The sequence below is a fragment of the Gavia stellata genome, chromosome 4 (genome assembly GCF_030936135.1).
Source record: "Gavia stellata isolate bGavSte3 chromosome 4, bGavSte3.hap2, whole genome shotgun sequence".
Taxonomy (NCBI): Eukaryota; Metazoa; Chordata; class Aves; order Gaviiformes; family Gaviidae; genus Gavia; species Gavia stellata.
The window spans coordinates 75,863,559-75,887,241 of NC_082597.1; the positions used below are offsets into that span (position 1 = coordinate 75,863,559).

The following is a 23,683-nucleotide window of genomic DNA, read 5'->3' on the forward strand; positions in this document are numbered from 1 at the left end:
ATGAAGTGCAGTGACCACAGGTCCACAATAAGACATCCCTCTCTCTTTTAGGTTACATAAACAATCTTCCTAGTATGGATAACCTGCAGCCCTGGAAACTCGCTCAGCAGATGTTCAGCTCCATGCGCTACCAGTACCTGCATGGAAGCGCCAGTCCTCATCGCTGGTCCCTGTCTGCCTCATCATAAAACATGCCTAGCTGTGCTTTTGCAACTTTGGGGAAGAGACAGGATTCTTTTGGGCTCCCCAGGATCTTAATTTGAATTTTTATTTGTGTTAATTTTATACTTTCCATACACGTAGTCAACTCACTCCCACTGAAATGCACCTATTTAATCTGATTCAGCCGGTGTACGAAAGGTGCCCGTTGTATGCCTGGTGCTGCGTGGGTTCAGCGAGTTACGCTCTGCGTGCCAGTAATCCCCTGGGGAGCCACGGCATGATGAGCTCCTACCTGCCCGCTCGGTGCGCACACAGACACAGGCACTTGATCGCTCCCGGCTCCCTGGCGAGACAGATTTCCCTCCTGTTCATCAGCTGGCAATGCAGAGTTTCTGCAGGCTGATTGCCTGTCCAGCTCCTCCAGATACACGCACACACGTGTGTGCTCACCTGTGTAGCCGTGGCAGCACGCATGCTCAGCCGTGTGTGCACAGCCAGCCCCCGTGCAGAGCTGGTGCCTGCATGTTGGCAGTTCGCTACCCCCCTTGAATCCCCCTCTTCTCTGGGCTATATGTGGCATTTCGAAGCTCTGACAATCTGCTCCAAATGTTTTCCATATTTGTTCAGCCTCTTTGATTCAAATACCAGGAACAACTCAGCCAGCACAAAGCGAAGCTTTGGGGGGCAAAAAACCTCACACCCCCATCAGTGCGCGCACACACACACACGCACGTGAAAACCTAAAGTTCATCGGCATGGGAAAGGAGGAGGAGAAGAAACCCCAGCACAGCACGTCCCTGAATAACCAGAGCCAGGCAGGGAAGGCACCCGAAGGGGAGAAAAGCACCGACTCGAGCAAGACGAGCAAGACACAGGAGTCCGTGATGAAGAAGAAGAAGCAGAAGAAAACCAAGGGGGATCCCAAAACTGTCCAGGAGGAGGAATCCCACACTTGTTGCGGCTGCCGTTTCCCGCTGCTGTTTGCTTTGTTGCAGCTGGCATTAGGCATCTCTGTAACAGTGCTGGGCTTCCTTATGGCAGGCATCAGTTCTTCTCTGCTAGTCAGAGACACTCCATATTGGGCTGGGATAATTGTAAGCATAAAGTCTGTTTCTCCGTAAAGTGCCTTTGCCAACATTAATGCAAGCTGCATGATGCTCCACTTTAGACTAACCAACTGCATGCACAACACCATTTGAGTTATGCTAACTATAAATATTCCTGGGATTAAATGTCTGGGTATACTTTTCCAAGGAAACTGCTCCTGCAGAATAACATGATCTTTCGTATTCTTCCCTGAAGTACCCAACAGACCTTAATAAAATACAGGGTTGCTGTTCACTAGATGTATGTATTAGCTTGCGCTTTGCAGTGAACTCCTGTCTGGTGATGCTGAAAAAAAAAGTTGAATTCTTATGCTGCCTTCCCTCTTTCCCCACCAAACCATAACAATCAGGTTTTAGAAGCGAGAGCATAACTCCCGACTTTTAGCCGGGCGCGTGGGTAATAGCGAGAGGAGAGAAATGGCTGTCTTTTGAGCTTCCTTGCTGTGCTGTGTTGAAGAACCGCTGCGATTTAACCCCTTTCCTGCCTGCTGCTCCCCAACTTCTCGCCAACGGGAGGGAGAGACCGCACATGGCCGTGGGGAGGGGGATGGCACTGGTGGATGGGTAATGTGGGAGGGAAAGGGAGCCCGTCCCAGGGCCCGCTGGTGGCTCCCGCCAAGTCACGCGCAGTTTCGAGTGACACGCCAGCCTCGCTGCACAGGCTGGTGGGGATGGGGTAAAGGGCAGGGTCCTGCCGGGCGTAAATAGGAGGCATCCCCGGGGGGGAAGCCTGGGCTGGTCCCCCGCACCGGCTGCCCCTGCACAGGTGGGGAGGAGGTGCGGGGGTCTCGGTGCCGTGCGCGGTGTGGCCCCACTTGGCCGTGTGCTCGGGGACGTGCGGTTTGCCTGTGGAGAGGCAGGGTCAGTGATTACGAGCCTGGGATGTGCCATGGATGTGATTTAGCATGCAGTCTTTTTCCCTAGGCAGCAGGCTTCAGGAAAATATGTATTGATGTGTTAGCACTGTTTTGGGTATTGTTAGACTGTAAGAACTCCCAGCAAATAAACAAAACAGCTATGGGAGCATCTTCCATAAATGTAATTCCTTGCCAGTTGGAGAATTACCTGAACACCTGAACTCTTTGGGGTTTGCTGTGTTAATCCTGCTGGGCGACCCTCCAAAGAGGGGAAGGAGCAGGACCTGAGCTCCCAAAGGAGGAGCTCCTCTTACTCATCTCGCCCTTCTTGCTTCTCTTCCGACTGAAGAGGTATCAAAGATTTTAGCGATGTTTCACGGGGCGAGAGCCTGCCCTTGCTCGGGAGGAGAACTTCCTCCTGGGGTTTTTGCTGTTACAAGCGAGGGGGGAGTCTGGATGATAAAGTAGCAGCATGTGACATTTTCACTCCTCTTGTTTATTTTGGGTATTCTGGAGGTCCGATTATGTCTTTTCCAGACAGCACTAGTAGCATCCGAGGTTTGAAATAGCTTTTTCACTAGAAAAAGCTGGGGAAAGAGTGAGCTGGACTGAACCAGTGTATGGCCAGGGATATGAGAAAAGCCATGGAAGCGGCCCCTGGCCCATGTGAATGTCATCACTGTCCAAACAGCAGCATCTGAGACATCCACATACACCTGATCTCCCTTGGGGAGGCCTGAAACCCCACAAAAATCACTACTTTCTGAAGTCTGAGCTATAACCCCTCTCGTTTTTAGCAGCAGCCGCTGGCAGTGGTGACGTTTGGATGACCAGACGAGGCAAAGCTCAGTCGCTTTCAGAGTTCCCCCCTGAAAAACAGGCAAAACTCGCCGTGTGCCTTCCTGAGCTGATGCCCAATTCCAAGCAAAACTCAGCTCTCAGCCGTGGTGGTCGTTGTTTTGCACTCACCAGCGGGCCAGGATAACCCCTGGGGAACACATCTCCCAGGGCTATGCTGGCTGTGGGGGGTCAGGGCGTTGGTTTGCTTCATGTTACGGGGTGCCCCGGCTGCCGGGAAGAGCAGTTCACCCTGGGGGCTGCAGGTGGGGACCCGTGGGGAGGGTTACTGTACCCGCAGTTTGAGTCAGAGAGTGACTCTCACCCTGGGGACTCCGGTGCGATGTTGAGCCCCCGGCACGTTCAAGTGCGGTTTGATTTCTGGGTGTGTGGGTCACAGGGTGCTGCTGGTGAGCTGTGGCGGGGAGCGTGCTGAGGACCAGCCTCTGGAGAGCTGGGGGGAAACTGGTCCATGAAGGAGGACCCTTGGCTAGGAGGTGTGGCTGGGCGTCCTATGGGCTGGCTCTTGGGCTGCTGTGGGAGGCTGCATGGAGGGCGTATAGGTAGGGGATGGATGACCCGGGTGCTGCTCCAGAACAAACCTTGTGGCAGAAGGTGACTTCCTGAAACTCATTTATTTGCACAGAAATGAGCACCAGAACAGAAAGATGTGGTGTAAAATATCAGAGCATATTTGTTTTAGTAGCATCCCACTCAAGTGCTCTTTTTAAAGGACTTGATTAGTATTCAGAATCAAGAACTTAAAAAATCTATTATCGAGACCTTTTTAGCAACATTAGAGATAATGGGTGAAGCTCATTCCTAGTGTTACTCCTTTGGAATTACACCAGGGCTGGATTTGACCCCACGGCTGTTAATGCAGAATGACAGAAAAATGAAGGAAAATTGCTAATGTGTTAAATAGACCCTGATTGATTGAAAGATTTTTTTTTTCTTCTTCTTTATTAGTGGCAAAATGGTGACGCTGTTCCTTACTGAAAATCAAGTTCTTTAGTGCATTACCATGAATGAAAAGGAACTTACTCAGAGAAGTAGGTACAGAAAAATGCTACCGAGGAAAACCATGCAAGGCAGTCTCAATTAAACCGGTTCAAAACCTGACCGCCTAGGTTTGTGAGGATAGCACAGGCCAGGGATTGGGTTCACCATCCTGTGAAAAAACTGTGGCCAGCGATCCGCTGACAGGGAGCAGAGGCAGCCCCCGACACCGAAGGGGTCCCCCCCGAGGGGTGCCTTGCACCAGCCCTTCCCTCCTGCAGCTCCTGCAGAAGGAAACGATACAGCTTGCATTGCATCAGAGCGTTTCACCATGAAACCTGGTTAAAACCTACTAGTTCAAAATGCATTTCATCCGAAATCCGTGGGGCATTAGTCAGAAACCAAAGGAAAGGTTTATGGACAGAAGCCACAGAGCCTATGTGATTTACCACTTCTGCTTGAGCTTCAACAACCTATTCCCTGTAAAATGCCTCTACCACATTGCTAGGGACAGGCAAATAAATGCAATTAAAAACAGTGAGGGTGGCATTTGTTTCACCTACCTGTAGCCATGAAGGCATCCAGGTCTGAAGCAGTTGCCCGGCCCCTCCGTGAGACCTGTCCTGAGCACCCGAAAGAGCAGGCTGGACCACCCCGGCAGTATCTTCTTTCTTGCTGTTTTGAAGGAGCTTGGACAAACTCTTCGCAAATCCAGCCAGGAGTGCAGAGCTTTATTTTTTCTGTCTTGCCACTGACTTGCTGCGTAGCTTTGGGCAAGTTACTTAACCTTGCTAAGACTTTGTTATTTCCCCTGTAAAGTGGGGTTAATAATGGCTATCCGTCACCCCTGGCTTTGAGATCCTTGGATGAAAAGTGTTGCAGAAGCAGTAGATATTAATGGTATCCTTTTCATTCTTTTTCATTAGCTTGTGGCCTTTTGACACCCAGAAGAAGAAACGATGTATTTCTCCTTGAAAAATCTGCTCTTAGATTATTTCCACTGTGATCAAAAGTAGAGAGTACCAGAGTTTTCACAGGCAAGCTCCCTTTCAGCCCCGTTTTGCAGACTCAGGCAGTTAAGAAAGTTACAGAAATGCTCATCAGAAATTATTAACCAGGGTGTTTTTATTTCTGTCGGAAAGTTATTTTAAAATCATATATATATATCTGGATGTACATAAAATTGTAATTTTTAAAAACATTTAAAAAAATCTGTTTCTCAAGCAGCTCGAGGTGGCAACCATGGCTCCGTCTGTCATTTATTTTATTGCAAAAATTGTCTCAAAAGATCTGCCATGGGCCGAGCCCCCACCCAGGAGCTCTGATGCTCCTCCCTGCTCAGGCCCTTCAGGGCCACATCTCCCCGGGTGTTTCGCCAAGCCAGAGGGCCCCTGAGCTTTACCCAAGGGGTAGCCATGCCTTGTTGCCTTTTGGCCGCACCATTCAAGCATTGGCTTCTCTGACATGGGGCTTTGTGGTGAAAAGGCAGGCAGACTTTTAACTGAAAAAGCCATTTAATTATTCTTCATTTACCTGGGGTCAGAAATATTTATGTCTCTCTAAGTTTTCATGCCTTTTTTTAAAGAAACTTTAAAAAACTTAAGCCAACGCCTTCACGAAAGGAAACAAATCTTTTGCTTTGAGCAGTTCACAGACAAGGATAGGTGAGACGAAGATCCCACGATGGCTGGAAAACCCAGCTGTGAGGGACAGTTTGCAGGAGATGAGAGGCAAGAGCGAGCGTGTTGTGTGGCAGCATGAGGGAACAGTGAAAGACAACCTGTCCGTACAACAGGGCTGGCAGAGGAGTTTAACTGGTTTTCATGCTTCAGAGAGCTTTTGATGCTTGGTACAACGTGGGTAGCAAACAGCGAGGACTGTCTCCTGACACCATGTATCCCTATCAGATGCTGATAATTGAGATGTTTGTTTAATTGATGTATTTCTGCATGAGAGTCTGACTCAGACGGTGGGTCCTGCCACTGACTCAGCACGTGCTTGTGAGCTGGTAAATCTGAGTGCCAAAATCAATAGGCTGCCTGTAACAGGCAGTGCTGACCCAGCCTCTGCCTCTTTAGCTTGTCAGGGTCTGTGTTGCTTTGGGGCTGGAAGGGCAGGAAGGCGGTGTGACAAGCTCCCTGCACCCAGCACCCTCTTTGCCTTGTGCAGCTCTCGGCAAAGTCGCTCCGGCATCCCCAGTTCCCAGGGAAGCAGCAGGGCCCCTAAAATTAAGCTGGACTTTTGCAATGGTAGAAGATGGCAACAGGGAGAGGCCAGGGGTTGGGATTTTTATCCTGAAAACGGGTACAGTGGTGGTGGTGTGTATAACTGTTAAGGAGAATCTTTGAGAACATTGTTGTGAGATGCAAGCTGAAAGGCTGAAGCATTGTATACAGGTATCTGGGGACAAAAGGACAGTGCCATGAGATATAAACTGTATACAGGTATCTGGGGACAAAAGGACAGTGCCGTGAGATATAAATTAGAAATTGGCATTAAGTGTGCCCTGACGATTAGCTGAAGCTGGCTAGACCCATGCTCCTCTGGACCAGAAGGGATTTACTGTACCTGAGGCTGTTCCTATAATGTAGATGGTTTCCCTGGCTCAGTGTAACGAAGCAATTCAAGGGCCACATTGTCTCTGACGATTTCTGCACAGGTGAGGCTCTGTAGACGTTTCCATCTACGAGACTTTCTGCAGATGGTCTCTCACATGATAAAATGAGACAAACCTGTATGGGTAAGCCCCTGTCAGCATCCCTTGCCTTCCTCTTTCCGGATGCCCCCAGCTGCTGGATGTAACGTTTTTCCACGCGGCCAGACGCTCCGGCTGCACAGTGGTGGCCCTGCCAAACATCAGACAACCGCTTTATGCATGAGGCAACCTTTTTATCTTCCTAGAGAGGGTCAATAATTGGGAAGCATCCCCAGCTAGAGCAAGAGGCAACTGATCCCCTTCCATATTGATATGGAGCATGACTGAGTATTTAAAAACCCCTGAAATGTGTTCTCTTTTAAAGCCTGAAAGGAGAGAGACACTTTCTTGTTAGCCCTGGCCCCTCGCTGTTTTTTTCTGTTGTTGCTTTTGACACCTTTTCCTGCAGCAATTGTGGAGGTGGCTTTCAGTCAGGCTTTACCTCCTATACAGCCTTGCTGGGTTTTTAACTTTCACTTGTTATTAGGGAAACCGATTTCAATTTTTAATAAAAGGTGACACTTAAAAACTAGTGCCATCAAAGCAGCTAATGGAAATTATAGTCATGCAGGCATCCATTTTTTATACAAGCTAGCTTCAATTAGCCACGGGCAAACATCAAAAGGTTTGAGGGAGGACTGCTTTCAAGAAGAGCCTCCAAGTTTAGGTATTTAATTGAACCTTCTCCAAAGTATGTGAAACTCTGGATGGTATGCAACGAGGTACGCTGCATGAAATATGCTCTGGTGAGGTTTCCAGGGCTTGTTTATAGACGTATATGTATGTAGCACCAGAGCTGTATTTTTCAGAGCCCTCTGCCATTAAATCTCATAATTTTCTAAGAGCAAATATACATTGATGCCTGATTAACTGAAATCCATACTTTTATTTTGATCAGGTATAGAGTGGAAAATTTTTAGGGGGAAAAAATGTTGAAATGTCACCTTTCAGAATGGTTTGAGAAGGTAGCTGCACACCAGAGGTCTGTGTGATACCTGGTCAAGTGCTGATCTAATTCCGGACACCTTTGTGGTTTAGCTCCCTGGTCTAGCTACAGCCTCAAAGGGAAAGAGGGAGGAAGTCAGAGTTTCTGGCTGGATTATGTTTGCGCAAAAAGCCTAGGTAAGATTTGGAGAGGGAGATTGTTCAAACACGTTTCCTCAGCCTAGATAACCTTTTGACTATTTAGAGATGATGGCTTTCCGTAGCTTCATAATCATGGACACAACTCCAACCGCAAGTTGTGTTCACGTAGCACTCTTGGCCATGCTACGCTACTCACGTTGCAAATCACTGCTGGCTCTGGGAACTTTTAATTTTTTTTTTTGTTCCCTCAGGCGTTTGATCACCCGGCACTGTATTTCTAACTTAACAGCAGTAATGGACTGCTGCTGCAGCTGCTGGCTTTGTAAGTGATGGTAGCCTTTGCAGTGCTTTGCTGTGGGAATTAAATCTTGCCGTAGCATAAGTGACCATTTTCACTGCTGAGCAACTGACCTAAACAGCAAAGATCATTACATAAAAATATGAGTTAATTTGATTATGAATGTTCTTGCAGGGGTTTGATGACTTTACAGAGTTTAAAAGAAAGTTGTGCATCTGCCACGATGTGCTGTTGCATGGCTTGAAGGGACCTGTAGTAAAGACATCATTATTTTATTCTGTAGGTGGAGCAGGGGTGGTCAGTTATTATGCGTTTTATGGCTGTTAAGAGAATTATTTCCTAGATGATGATGGCCTTTGGCTGCAACCACAATATACATGTTTATCATTATTATTACAGCTATTATTTCTGGAAGTAATTTATATGCAACTAGACTGTCAAATCTAACGAGAAATCTATGAGGAGAAAAAAACATTAAGGTGCCAATACCTCTGTGTGGCAGACTGGCTTCTTTTACATGTGGTAGTGAGACCCAGGCTGACCCGAGGCTGATGAAAGCTAGCAGTGAAAGCTGCCTGTAGCACCCACTTTCATTGCAGTTTCCTCAAACCTCATAAAGCAAATAAACATCAGCGTCGCTGTCTGCCACAGCCTGTGCAGATGTCTGGCATCAGAGATGATCCTGGTTCATAATGGCAAAGCCAACAGGAATGTGTTCTTTCTTGCATTAAAGTCTGTGTCCAGTGGGAGTGTTAAATTCAGTGGATAACGTGGCTTCTCCAAAAGTGCGGACAGGCGCTAAGCCTTGCCATATCTGACAAGGTGGGTGAGCTGTGAAGCCAAGTATCACCTCTGAGGGTAAGCCAGAGACTTTAGAAATAGCTACAAGAGACAATTTCTTTACCATTGTCCCTACAAACAGAAAGGTCTGTAGCGTCATGAAGTGAGCAACTATAAAATAACTTGTCCATAATGGAAATTTCTTCCTAGTTCTGTTAATAGCAGTTTTTGCCCTGAAGTTTGAGAGTTTACATTCTTATTAAAAAGGAAGAGTCTACCTGTGGGTCTCAGTGATGCCGTGTGGCACCATACTGCATATATTTGAGAGGTATTGTCCTCTAACATGTTTGCTTTCTGCCCCTAAAGGTTGTTGCAGGAGGTTCTAGATAACAAGGCCCCATATAAAGAACAGATGAGCTATAGTATGTCTTTGTGAGTGTTTGCAGCATTTGTCTTGTGATGTGGTGTAGACCCAAGATGCTCCTTTGAACTAGGTTTTCGCCTCCTTCCTTCATTTCTTGGTGGATGTTTCCAACTCTCCCGCTTTACCAGGCTGGTGTGCCAGGGTTTCCAAGATGCTCTGGGTAGGAAGTGCTTTGCTGGAGAAAACCACCTATTCTATAGCAACACGCAAGCTAAAAACGTAGCAGTAACAAAAGAAAAAGCAGTTTCACAAACATACAAGGGAGAGATGCAGACAGCAATCTGCGGTTTTGAAATCTGTCGAAATAAAGCAAACCACATTAATATGTCAGTGTGCAAAGATAATGAATGCAAACCACAGCTGAAACTTGTGCCCTACGTGTTCATATTTCTCCCAATTACGTACATTACATAACATCGTCGTCACTACCATGCGGTGTCCTTGTGCCGCTCGAACACCTTGTGCTTAGTCCTTGCAGGACCAGACGCGAGTGAGCCACAGGGAGGTGAGGACGGGGAGAGCGGCTCCCTTGCCCCGAGCCTCGTGGTCCTCACTGGGTGGCAACGTCTGTGGTCTTTGTCCAAACACCCTTCTGCATTGCCACCTGTGTTTGCTCCTGTCAGAGATGACGAGCCTGTTTTTCTCACCCATGTCACTTTTCAGAAGTGTAGTAAGTTTAGTGGGAGGGACAGGGTTGGCTGGTGCAGGAGGATGCCGGCACTGTGCTGGGCAGGGTGTCAGCCCCCCGTGCTTCAGTGGCAGCTGGAGCTCTTCAGCAAGGCAAGATCAGCTAAAATAAAGCTGGTGGCGAGGGATTTTGGGTACACCAAGCTTGAGATCGAGCTTCTTTACTGCTTGAGTAAGTACTGCTTCTGTTTTTAAGATGATCAATATATGTAAAGGCATGCTCCTTGCAAGTGCCGAATGTGCGTGGCAGTACTGTTGCAGTCTCACTGTTGAAGCAGTGTGTGAGGCTCCAGGCTGTGAGAAACACCCAGTTGTGCTAGCCTGTGTGCGGGTACAGGGAGAGTGAGTTTGCCAAAGTCCTGAAGAGCCAAGGACTGCACGCTAGATCTTCATGGGTGCAGGGAGCCTCCCAGGCAAATCAACCAGGACCCACTCCTAAATGCAGTTGGGATCAGGTCCCGTTCCTGATGAAATCTATAGGAACCTAATTCAGTTCTCACAACAACAGGCTCTAGCCCTCTTTGGGGTGGGGGCAACCCAGAAAATGTCTACTCCTAGTTTGATTGTGGTTTAAAAAAATTTAATTCTTAAGTCACTTTTCATCCCTGAGATGTTCCCGCCCAATGGAAGGAATGTCTACTGCTTCCCACTAAAAAGAAATCATATTGAAACCTTTCTAGAGCATAAACTTTTAAGTTTTTCAGCCAGATCTAGTAAACAGCTGATTCCCCTGGATTGTGAACTGGGGGATTTCACAGGGTATGCCTTAACCAAAATTAAATCTGTACCCTTCCTAAATACATCTGTATCATGTTCGGGTCTTTCTCTAGACAGTACTTTTCTAAATATAAATTCTTTCCTTGGATAACCTTTCACGTCACTACCTATTCAGCAAAGGGTGTTAGTCCGTCTGGAAAAATTTGAAATATAGGATCTTGAAATAAACTTGAGTGGAAATTTACTCAGCATAGAAATGCAAATTTCTAGATTTCCAGATAACAGTTACAAGAGCTGATCTAATTAACTGCTATTCTGCAGCTCTTCTAGAATCTATTTTATTTGTATAACAAATGCATATCGATTGGTGGCAAGCAAGTGCTAAAGCAAGTTCAATTGCATTTTATGTTGTGTGCTTAGTCAATAAGGCATAGGAAATGTATGCTTCACGCGGGGATATTGCAAGGGCTATTGAAGCACTAGGACGCAGGATTACCTAATGCTACTTAGCAATCAGCATCAACAGCATCCATAACATGCCTGCTGTAATGCAGTTGTCTTAGTCACTTAGCAGGTCCTAACAAGTATTTACCAGAGGATTTTTATAGTTATTCTATTACACTTCACAGGTATAATTCAAAACTGATCTATTAATAATGTATAAAATAGAAACATAAAGCTGTTTTCTGTATAAATGTTCCACAGCTCCATTAGCTCCAATGAGTGAATTTACCTTTAAAGAACCGAAATGTAAAACATATATGGGTCATAATTCTCAGCAACACTATTTTTTACTATCACTTACAAAAATACACATCTCTGGTTAAAAAAAAATGTTGGCATATTGTTATAAAAGAAATACTTAAGCCTTCTGAAATATCCTGGCCAAGACTTGCCGGAATCCCGACCTAGTGTAATCTTCTATAAATACCTCTCTACAAATGTGCCTCTTCAAGTATCACTGAGTATATTATTTAAATCCCAGAGGAACTTTAGAAAGCGCGTGCAGGAATGAAAATCCTTTTAAACGATAGTCTTTTGTATGGGAAGCTTTCTGAAGAGGAAGGTCTGATCCTGCTGCATTGAAAGCTGGCAGGGTTTTTCAGAAGTTGTACGAGGCTCTTGATGGTAGAGAGAAAATTCCACCATTGGTATCTGGCTCTGCCCTCAAAAATTAATGCAGCTCTGTCAGCTTTCTGTGGGAAAACGGGAACGGGAACGGGACAGCAGGCACAGTCCCATGATGTCTCATGGGAGTAACCTCGAGGCAAATCCGACCCTCAGTTCATGCAAGTGTAAATGCCCACTAGTGTAGCTGAAGCAAAGCAAATTTGACTCATTGCTCATAACGCAATCCTTCAGCACCAGATCCTGAAAATACTTAGGTCTAACTTTGATGTGAGCAGCGCCTTTGATTTCACGTTAATTTGGGGACGTAACATTAAGTGAAGGTATTTAAGCAATTTTTTTTAGTTCTCGCTGCAAGTTCTTTCCTTCAGCCACTACTGCCACTGGGGGAGTTTGTCATTTGGATATTACTGGAGATATGATCTCCTTAAGATTTAAGTTTTATGGGCATGTTAATTGAATTAAAAGATTAATATACAGTGCAAGGGACCAAGGACATAGGCGATTAATCCTGAGAAATAAAACATGGTTGAGTCACATAGAAGCACTATAGGGCAAAAAAAACCCCAGCACTGAAGGACCTTTGACAAGAAAGGTTGTTTTTTCCCCTGACAACCCTGTCAGCTATGGCTCTCAACAATAAAAAGAAGAAAACAAATAAATTGGAGGCCATGTGTAAGTCATAGGACCAGAATATAAATACACATGACATGGAAAGGAGTAAATAATAGTGACGCTTTCTTTAGAAATGTTCTCAGGCAATACTTCCTATTCATGTCCTACTGAAATGACATGAAATAAAACTTTATGGGGAAAAGTGTTATTAATCACACAGGTTCTTGAGGAACATGACTATCCGTGTGTTGAGATGCACTCTTCCTTTACAGGGCTGCTGTCTAGTGCCTTACACCAACAATGCGGATGTAAAGAAATATTTGGTATTTTAAGCATCAGATCATAAAAGAAATGTGTTTAACCATTGCTGCCTAAAAGGACAGTTACACATTTTCACTGCAGGTCAACCAGTCCCCTATGGAGCTGGGAATCTGGATGTGAACAGCACTGCCGTAGCGTGCAGCGCATCTCCGTGGCGTAGTCCCACCCCTGAGCAAAGGCAACTCGCGCCCGAGTCTGGCCTGAGAGGGCAAATCCCACTGCTCTGGGAAAGCAGAAAGCCTCAAATTAATGCAAAGTCTTCAAAATCCCCAAAGTAAAATGAAGGGGGAGAAACAATATAGATTCTCGCTGTAGTCACTGGGAATTTAATAGCTATCATTCATAATCAAGATGCTCCTAGCAAGGAGGACAAAGCTTGGTTCTGGCCCGTGTGAAGACAAGCTTTAGCACCTCCGAAAGCACGCTGGCTCATCTCAGCTAAGGTCCCCACTAGGGCTCATCACACCTGGGCCTTTTTTAAGGTGCGATATGAAGTGGCATTTAAAAATGCGTGCATGCCATCAATTCACTTATTCTTCCAAGGCAACCCAAACACGCACGGATTCCTCCAAGCATAGCTCCAGCCACCAACAAAGCCCTCTCCCTCTGCGGGCGCAGTCAGGACTCCTCGCGTGCCCTGATCCAGCCCCGGCAGCCCCGTGGCAGCACAGGGAGCCCTCACGGGTGCCTGGGGACCCGGCTCCTCTTGTCCAGGTGTGGGGGAAGCTGCCAGAAAGCAGCAGTCCGGGTGCAGAGTTGCAGCATCTGTGTCCTCCTGTGAAATCTGCTTGCCGGTCCTCCAAAAACATGGGAGAGGAAGGCACTTGACCGGAGTGCTTAGCAGCATGAGGGGCCCAGATAACACTATTTTAAAAAGGAAATGGTATTTATTGGCCTAGCTCCTCAGAGCAGGAGCTTCCCTCCCTACGTGGCTGTAAAATGCCTACTAGTGCATATCTGCTCCTGCAAATAAATCTCAATCTTCGGAATTAATAATAAAGACAGCTAAATGAATAATAAAGTGCATAAATACTTTTCCATTACTGTCAACCATCAGCAATTACTGCCACGGGGCTAAAATGCAGTCTCAGATTGCAGGGGAGATGTCTTCTTTGGTAAGGTGTCCACTCTAGAAGAGGTTGAAAGCCTCTGCTCTAAAGTGTGCTGCTTCTTACACAGCAGCAGCTATGGTTACTGATTTACAACCTGTACTGGTGACATAAAAGCCCTGTTAGCATCCAGTGGTACGTAGGATGGTGCTTTTGAGGCTTGTAAGCCCAACTTCGTAAGTCTTCTGCTCCTTTTTGGTAGTTAGTTACATGGACAAAAAGTCTTCTGCTCCTTTTTGGTAGTTAGTTACATGGACAAAAAGTCTTCTGCTCCTTTTTGGTAGTTAGTTACATGGACAAAAACTCAAAACACCTCCTGGAGGCTATTGTTGGGATGTGTCTTTGTATGTGTGATTCAAAAAGTCTCTCTGAGTAAGTTTTTTGTGCCTCAGTGTCCATAAAGTGAAGGTTAAAGCTCTTCCCTCCTCACAAGTACATCCACACATATGAGGCTCTTACATGCATGGCTGCAGCCCCTACTCAAACGACCTGACTTACACACTGCTCCTTGAGTTATGGTCCTGCTAACACAGAAGGGTGTTTTGGCTTGAAAAAATGTTATTTTTGTGGGGTTTTTTTATTATCTTTGACACATTTTAAATCTCTTCCCTTGCAGGTCTGTGTGGTGTCTTTAGTGGGATTTGTTATGCTTTGTATTTCATACCAACCTGATGAGAAGACGTGTGTGCAGTTCACAGTAAAGGTACCTTGACTTTTTAAACATTTCTTTTTCCTCTCATGTCGTTAAAGATAATCAGAAAAGTTGATACTGGGGATATTTTTAAGACCACATGAAAAGAAGTGAAAATGCACCTGAAATGCAAGAATGGTTTTCTGGTATTTTCCAGGCAGCTAAGGAAGAAACTGTAGCCTATAAAGGGGAAACTCTAATAACAAATATTTCAAATCAGAGCAAGACACCTTTTTATTTGCCGTATTTTAAGAATATCAAAGAGATTCAGATCAACAAAGCTGGAATAATTTGGGAAATGTTTAGTGAAAGATTGGGGGTTACTGATTAAGTAGAGATATTCATAGAGAGCTGGGTAAGAAGTAGGGTAGCATAAAATGGGTCCACTTAAATCAAGTTTTAATTTTTAATGTGAGCTAAGAAGCATCTCAGCATCTTCCCAGCAGTTTTGTTCCTCACCATGAAATAAGAAACTGCGTAGGCACAGGCAAATTAAAAAGCGTGGCTGGAAAACTCTACCTGCCCACCTCCATGGTCAGGGAGAGAGAGGCTGTACCTGAGCACTGGCAGCCGTGTCTCGGCGCGTGGTGCCTTGTGTCAGGGTCGGGCACTAGCGAACATGGGAAAGCGTTAGCAAACCATGGCGACAGGCATTCTTCCATGAAGCAAATTCCCATCTGAGCATCGCAAGAGAGGCGCAGAAAACATGCACCATGCCCCGCCTCGGTCCCCAAAACTGCTTCATTGACACTGGTAAGCAACTAGAAAAGAAAGGTTGAGAATGCTTGTTCCAGATGGGATGTTTTTAACACCATTTTTCTGGGCTGTTTTTCCTTATTATTGTAATTTTCAGGGCTCTTAATATTTTGCAGACACATAATAACCAACAAAAGTACCGACGCAAGCAACACAAAATAACAGTGATTATTAACTGAGAAAGGCAGAAGGAAACCAAATGCAAGGAGCGTCTTTTCAAAACCTGGCATTCATCCTCCCTTAGAAATTAGACCCTGGCGTGTCTTTTGTGCCTCTCTCAAGCTTCTCCCGTACTTCCATAAAGAAAGGGAGAAGAAGAACAATTGTTTCTGCCCTTTGATTGCCTTTACATTCTCGCCCTGTCACCTTTACACCCACAAGTAAGCATTACTGCTGCCCAGGGAGCTGCTGGGCTGGGCGGGAGCTGCCACGCCAGGCTTTTTATTGCTTGCCCTGCAGCATTAAATTGAACTTGGCATCCAAGCAGGAAGGGAGTCATCCCTCATGGTGGGAACGGCATGTCGGGCTGGGCAGCTCAGATGTCTCTGCCACCCTTAGCAACACCACCCACCCTGGCAGTGAGGAATGTCAGCCATCGCTCCTGCAAGAAAATAAACGTTTTGAAAGTGCTCCCCAGATGATGTAAAATGGGTTATTCCTCATCACCTGGCAGAATTAGAGCTAAAGTCTCCCTTGAAAGACTTCTGGTTCAGTCAACAGCCCATGGACTGTTGCCTACCAAAAGCAGCCTCCTCCCCAGAATCTACCTTCCTTGCATTTCCTATTGCAGTGTGCCACAAAACTCCATCATTCCCAGGCTGTTCACCTCTCCTGTCCCACGTCCCCACCGGGAGCCATTATCACAGAATCACAGAATCGCTAAGGTTGGAAAATCATCCCACAGTGTCTCCCCTCCTTGCTGCCTGTCCAGACAAACAGCTTCTGGCTGCAGGGTACGTACCTATTTAAAACGAAGTAGGAGCTAAGAGTCTCCTCCAGGGCTTTGATCACACAGGACTCATCTAAATCTCCAGTATCACTTCTCAGATCTTCAAATGTCAGTTAAAGTCTGTCTCCGAACAAAACAATGAACATTAGCTATTTGACGACAAGGCTGAGGATGCAAAATTACAATCATGAGACAAAGCTGAGCAACTTGGGTAGTTCTCTCCTCCTCGGGGGCTTGATGCTTCGTCCAGCACCGCAGCTGGGTTCAGCTCTATCTGCCCCGACTGTCCTCCCAGGGACTTGCTCCCCAGCCCAAGCCCTGCCCTCACGCTGGTGGCTGGTGCCCACCGAGGCTGCACCTGGCTGCCAAGCATCATCCCACAAGAAAATCTTGGCCGGGCTTCCCTGGAGTGCAGTTAGCATGCTGGGATCCCTTGCATAGCCTAAGGGTCACTTTGGGAGGAGGACCACACACACAGAGGCCTGGGGGATTTCAGTGAACCCCCGAGGTGACCCTATCACCACTGCAAGTGACTCCCTCAGGGTGGGAAATGGGAGGAGACCCATGCAGTCCTCCCTGCCTTCCTCCCTCTCCACAGCTGCTTCTTTCATTTCACACTTGCATGAGCCCTGGATCCTGTTTAAAAAGGAGGTGTTAGAACTGCTTTCGGCAGAAGTCCCTTCCTGAGACTACCGCAGGTATCCGCAGCACCCCGTGAGTCTATGAGAAAGGGAGACCACCACCCAAAGGGAGGGTGGCTTTGCCCTTCAGGGGGACAAGGGCGAGTCCCAGGCTGAATTTCTGCCCCTGCCCCGTCTCTGCCTCTGCAGGAAGCACGCTCTGCAGGGCGGCAAAGCAGCATGCCCAGCTGTCAACGTGTGTATTTAAAAGGGGCGATCCTCTCCCTGGGCAAAAAAACCCCAACCACATCATAGGAAAATTTTGAGATCTTCTGTGGACTTCCTGGGCTATCTGCTAATATTTGACAGACCACTCACTGTGGTCCTCGTCACGGCATCTCCCACGGTAGCGTGACACCCTCTACTCCTGCCCGCCCAGCCCCTGCAGCCCACGCCGTGACACACACTGCGGTTCCTGTTCCCTGCATGGCCTCGTGCCTGAGCCACCACCGCCTTCAAAAGGCATCCTCTGGATCCACGTCTGCAAACCCTTCGGCTTTCACCTCTGATAACTGTGAGAAGCCTGTTCCATGAGGAACTCGATCCATCTTAGGGTCTTCATTTTCTTTTTGGCATGCAGCAAAACTATTGACAGTAAATATTGCTAAAATGTTTCTTCCTCATATGAGGAACCCGAAGGAGGATGAGTTGCTGTGCTCTGACCTCATCGTATGCTGTCTTTCCCCGCTTCTCTTTTCTCCTTCTATTTAAACAGCAATTGCAGTGCCTATCTCTCTGAGGCTGTTAAAAAACAGTTTTCCAGTGGCAAGTTCTGGTTCCTGGGCAGAGCTCACGACGTGGTTTTATTTGCGATGTTGAAGCTGCCTCCAGGTCTGGCATGTGATTAATCTGCTGATGTCTTGTGCTCCCTCACAGGCAGTATTTGCATTTGCCTCACCTTTGATATTTGGAAATGTGTTCGTTTTCAGCGGCTCGCAGAGAGATTCCTCTGCAAACATCTTGTGAGAATAATAAGCTATTTGGAAATTGCGCTATGTCCCCACACATCTCTACTCACCTCTGAGGATTGCTGTAAGAGCAGCCCGTATATTATTTGGTGCATTTCGAAGGGATTCTGAGATTTCCTTCCCTTTAGGGACACAACAGGCAGATTCTTGCTTACTGTACCTGGAGTGTAGTAGTTTAGGCTGTGGATTTCATGCTATTCTGTACTGACTTTGGATAGAAATTGGCAGCTAAATAAAATACCTGCCAGGGAGAACCAGGCACACTATGTAGTCTTGGCTTAATATCTCATTTAATAGGGAGGCCTGATTCTGTCTCCTGCTGGTCTGAAGCCAGGGACTCCCAGCCAGTCCACTAGGACTTCTGCATCACAGAAAAACTTTGGTCCCTCAGAGAAGAGGAACAGTCATCAATGTTTGTCCATTTTCCGTTTGCCCCATCAAACACACTTGCACCATCTTTTAAAGTCATGCCACAGGCCTACGAATTACCACATCTTTGTTTGGAGGGGTTCTATCAGTCAGTAGTAGCGCTTTCTTCTGTGTGCTTTATATAAGGAGGTGTCCCCATTTTCCAGCTTCACCTTTCCCATGGACCTTTACCTTGAAAGCTGCGGGGGTAAAGTAATTGCATTTAATAAGATCCACCCTCATTTTGAAGCTGCCCTTGGTTTAAGGCTGCAGGGGAAGTCATTAAATTTAATAGTAGCCAAGTCTTGGAAACAAAGATCTTGCTGTAAGAATTCAGTGATTTGCAGGAGAAAATGTATATAGTGCTTTAAGATCTGCAATAAGCCCGAATATTTTTTTTTCAAGCTGGCAACTGAATAGGAAGATTGATTCACTCTGTAGATATAAGACAAATACACCAGGAGTGTGAATTTTATCAAGACATACATACTTGGAGTTTCAAGGTCATAAAAAATGCTTTTATATTGATAGTTTGCTTGCGGTATTGAGGTTAAGAGAGAGAGAGAGAGAAGCTGCTGTTTAAAATAACAGATTCCCAGCCATGCCATGTGTCTGACAGATAAGATGCCAAGAAAAATAAATGTTTTTACGGTGCTGAACAGAACCAAAAATGCTATTTTGGCTAAACACAGAACACGAGTTTAATATTCATTCACACATATTTTGTATGCAGTTCCAGCTATCAAAAGCAAGGGAAGTCCATATGCTCTGGTATCCAAAGGTCTCAGGTGCAACCCAGAGTGAAAAAGGCTCTGAATCGCTGCCGGTTTCCATGCGTTTGTGGGGGTGGACTCTGCAGAGCTGCCTTTGATAAAAGCCACCCTGTTTTAAAGCTGCCACTGGTGTAAGGAGTAGTGGGGTGACAAGCAGACCCTTGTCCTTCTCATGCCATAGCACTGGGAAATGAAAGGTGCTCGCTGCTCTTTCACGCCTTTGAAAGACTTCTCCTCCATGTTTATGGGGCAAGTTTTGGAAGGAGATTGAGCACAGCATGCGCTTTCTCCTGGAGATTTGCATTCCCGCTCCACAGTTGGACCTGGGAAGCAAGCAGGCTGGCTGCATTCGCAGGGCCACAAGCGGGTTCAACCACCTCACTGCCTGACTTGCAAGTATAAATCAGATTTGTTCGGGCATGCAAACCAAGAGGTGGGAATAACACATGAGCAAAGTTTCAAAAACACCTACTTCACAGCACAGCCTGAGATAAGATGTCAGCCCAAGCCTCAGTCTGTTCAGCTCTGCTTCAAGGCAACTGCACTAATTTATGTCAGCAGGTACAACAGTAGAGGAAGATGCTCCTTACCTCTCTATAAAACTTCTGGCTGTATAGAGACAGGTCTCAAAATTGCAAGGCAATACTCATATAAAATATGCAAGGCAGAGTTACTAGTTCTTGAGATGACCTGCTGAACTTTGCATCACCAGGGAGTTATAGTTGTCTTGCAATTTTTGAAGCACATAATGTCCAGATAGTACATTGAATGCATATATTCCCTGTGAAATACATGTGCATGTGTTCATTCAGTGTTTTTCCTTCTCTGTGTAGCTGGAAAAAGAGTGGTTTTTTTCTTTTTTACTTTTTTTTTTTTTTTTTTTGCTTTCTTTCAGCTAATGTATTTTCTCCTGAGCGCCCTGGGTCTGGTTGCCTGTGTTTTGGCAGTGGCTTTTGCTGCACACCATTATTTGCAGATGACAAAATTTACCTGCGACACCATCCTCGAGTCCTGCCAGTGCAAACTGGACACTGCAGACCCCCTCGGTAGGACCTTCGTCTATCAGGACGCAGCTGACTGTGGCAGCCTCACCAGCATGCTCAACCTGTACTTACTTCTGCAGATGGTTCTCAATCTGATCGCAGCCCTGGTGTGTCTGTCGGCGTGCTTCGTCATGTGGAAACACAGATACCAGGTCTTCTATGTGGGCGTTCGGTTCTACCCTTTGATTGCTACTGAAGGCCAGCAACAGAAAGTATAGGGTCTGGGCTGGCAGGGGGTTGCAGCCAGGGAATGGAAATTATCAGCATACTGCCACCATAGACACCACAGATGGATGAGTGTTTATAAGGTTTTTGACAAGGAAAAACATTCACACAGTTTTAATGAATATATTTTTCAACCATTTTAAGAGCATTTCATATGGCTGCTCTTGCAAAAGGTCTCTTGTGAGATTATGTAGAGGTCACAAAATACTAAGATGCAGCTGTACAAATACTCACCAAAGAGGATCTTTAATAGCCATAGACAAAATGAGAGCTTAAAAAATCATTGGGAACTCATCTGCAGGCCTACAGCCGTTAAGAAATAGGGTCCATTTCCCTTGCTGGTAGATACCTGTTCTTGCCTTCAGAGAAGCTATACCAATTTCTACCATACAAGGATCTGGTCCAAACTGCTTAATTGTAATTATGCTGATCATGCTTAGGGAATATATTGTCTCTCGGATGCTCTGGGTATAATCCACGCTAACCTGATGGGGATTTACCATACGGAAAAGTAATAAGGGAGGTCAAGACCTCCTCAAATGCAGGTTGAGACCAACAGCAAAGTGAATATATTGACGACTGCCATATAAAATATACATAAGACTTTTCAGAGTGACTAACGATATAGGTTACCTAATCCAATTACTAATAAACAACAATATGAGTGGGTTGACTAATGGTGATTTGGTGGGCCCTGCTTGAGACCCCAGACATATTTCTGAAGTAGGAGTGCTTGGCACTTGGTGAGAAAAGATCAATTTAAGAAACCTTGAGTTGCGCTCCTGAAGTGGGGGATCCTAAATCACTAGTCACATTGAAAACTATGTTGACATTACTGTAATTGCAGGCTCCCAAACCCGGCATCTAGCCAGTTCCACCAATTATACTCCAAGCACAAAAGGCCAAATGCATTTTTGGTGTAACTCCTCTGAAGACAATCAGCCTTACACACCAGCAGTGGAGTTGGGCCAGCAGCCCTGAAAGATATATCCCTGCAACAATGAATGTTTTTAAAATGGGGTGGAGGGAGGGAAGCAAGAAGAGACTGCTAGTCTCCCAAAGACATCGTTTATAATGATGAGGGTGAAAGAATGACGATTTCTTAATAAGGAGCATAGAATAACAAACTGCACTCAGTGCTTTTTCACCCTGAAAGTGTGGTTCCAGAAGTGCTTTACGTCTCATTAGCCTTATACCGAGACAAGTATGTCAGTTTGTCCCTCAAACTGTCATTTCCACTTGCACAGCATGGACTTCTAAATGTAAGAGCAATTCTGAATCGGCAGCATTTTGCACTGCCTGCCAATATATATCTGTGCAAGGTCAAGACAGCTGGTGCTCACGCCCTGCCATGACCAGGGATTTCCCGATCCCAGCCAGGGCGAGGGTGCCTCTGAGGTGGGGTGGAGCAATCACATGCCAGAAAAACTATGTCATAATCATTAGCAAGGAGGAAGCAAATAAAATTTCTCTAAGGCTTCAAAGAAGCAAAAACTTTCTGTTTCTGCAGCAAAAATAGCCACCAGGAAGTCAAAAACCCAGTCTGGCAAAAAGCTAGTTGTCTAAGTAACTCTAATCCTACCCAAAAACCTGTCTTCCATATGGTGATCACATGTCATCCCAGGGCTAGACCAGCATACCTTCAGGGTCAGAAGATCACAGCGTAGTTAAGTCTTCTGCGGTCCACCTAGAGCACTGCTTGGTGGATGCGGTCTAGTTTTTGTCATGGAAAGTGCTTCTAGAGTAGACGTAGCGTCACCAAAGTGCTCTCTGCCAAGCTGCAAAGTGAGGAACCTCAGAAAATTAAGGTTTTTGAGACCAGCTTCCAAATGGCCTTTTTAGGCACCTAAAAATAGCAGTCACTAGTAAGCGTGGCTGCGGGGCACATTTGCAAGGGTGCCCGTTCGCTTGCCTACGTGTTGCCACCCATCTGAAGTCCTAAGCCTGGCTCCCAGGCATGCTCGGAGCAAGCGGAGACAGCAGTGAAGTGTGCAGGCGGGTTGGCAATGTAAAACCCAGCTGCTGCCATCGACGGGGCCGTCCGTGCGGTGGCGGGAACCAGCCCGACTCCCCCGACTCTGGCGGAGCATGCTGCGAGCGGTGCTCGGGGACCTGTGCCAGGGCCAGCCTCCCGTATAAGATGGATACACAGGGGTGGCTCTCACCTGCTGCTTGTACTCAGATGTTGGTTTGTCCCTCATCCCTCGCACGACTCCAGCTGTGCTCTCTGTGGAAGCGTAGGACAGAGGATATACCTGCCTTCCACCTACACGACTCTTGCTGTGCCCACTCCTCCCTCTGGCCAAAAATGTGGGCTCCTCTCTCTGCAAAGAAGATAAGAAACGGGAAAAGGATTGAGGGGAGGCTGAAAAACAGCTGAGCTTTGGGGCTTCCTCCCCTCCTCGCCGCCAGGCGCTGTGCCCCGACGGCTGGTGAAGCAAAAGGAAGGCTCTGCTGGCAGAGCAGGGCACGCTTCCCACCCTGCCCTCTCCCAGATGTCCTTGTTGTTCGGAAGATAACTTGGTCTGCAGCGCTGTAGCTTAGGCTGTGCTGCGTGCAGGCTGGCAGCAGCAAGCTGTTGTGGGAGATGGCTGGCTGGCCCTGGCCGATCGGCATTTCCACCAGAGCCGGGCTTTTGTCTCCTTAATCCTTTGACCTCCGTCTCACCCACATGTTTTCACTCTCTGTCTCCCATCACCTCCCAGGCGCTGGGCTCCCGGAGCCTAGCCCCTGTTAGATGGGGCTGGGCTCACATTGCCTGGCCTCTGCCTACCCACCCCTGGGCTTAAATTTGCTGGGACTCCTCTAGAGCACGGAAGACATAGCGATGGTGATCACTGAGTCGCTGCAAATGCCTTCAGCGCAGCGAAGGGGAAGAGAAGGGAGATCTGGATAAGAGAGCCTGCTCCGCTTGGCAAGCTGTGTGCCTCTATAACAGCGCACCCTCCGCTTTGAGCTACTGCTGCTGAGTTCGGTTCACTAACCAGTGCGTTGCAGCTTAACCCTTTGCTCTGGAAGAAAGCAATATTCATCATGTATTCTGTTGGTGTTTTAATGCTTAATGAATAAATACGGAGCATTTTGATCTAGCAAAGACTAACTTCTGTGTTTCCTCTTGATACATCGCATAAAATCAAACCAGGAGAGATGGGGAAATGGACACGGTAGCATTTGGAACCGGTTTCCCCCTGGGTATGGTTTTACAACATGTATTTTGCTCGGATCAAGAATTTCAGAAAGTAGTAATTAAAGATTTTCACCTACCACAGCATATTCAGACAGCTCCCAGCCTTTTCCTGGTGTCAGAGTCCACACAGACTGCACCAGGAGAAAGACTGGGACTAAAAGGCTCAGAAAGGACAGAGGTGT

The 23,683-nt window shown here is 46.6% G+C and overlaps 1 protein-coding gene across 1 annotated transcript; it reads left to right on the top strand.

Annotated features, from left to right (window-relative positions):
• The first annotated feature begins 833 nt into the window (after nt 1–833).
• SSPN (sarcospan) lies at nt 834–23,403 on the top strand. The gene is made up of 3 exons (XM_009807648.2): nt 834–1,256; nt 14,438–14,524; nt 19,942–23,403. The coding sequence occupies exons 1-3, from the start codon at nt 918–920 to the stop codon at nt 20,305–20,307; spliced, it is 792 nt and encodes a 263-aa protein (XP_009805950.2). The 5' UTR covers nt 834–917; the 3' UTR covers nt 20,308–23,403.
• The last annotated feature ends 280 nt before the right edge of the window (nt 23,404–23,683 follow it).

What these genes read in the sequence shown, in the direction of transcription:
- SSPN (XM_009807648.2), top strand. Translation starts at nt 918, where the DNA reads ATGGGAAAGGAGGAGGAGAAGAAACCCCAGCACAGCACGTCCCTGAAT. An exon ending in CATATTGGGCTGGGATAATT is followed by an intron (nt 1,257 to 14,437) that starts GTAAGCATAAAG and finishes CTTCCCTTGCAG; the next exon opens with GTCTGTGTGGTGTCTTTAGT. An exon ending in GTGTGCAGTTCACAGTAAAG is followed by an intron (nt 14,525 to 19,941) that starts GTACCTTGACTT and finishes GCTTTCTTTCAG; the next exon opens with CTAATGTATTTTCTCCTGAG.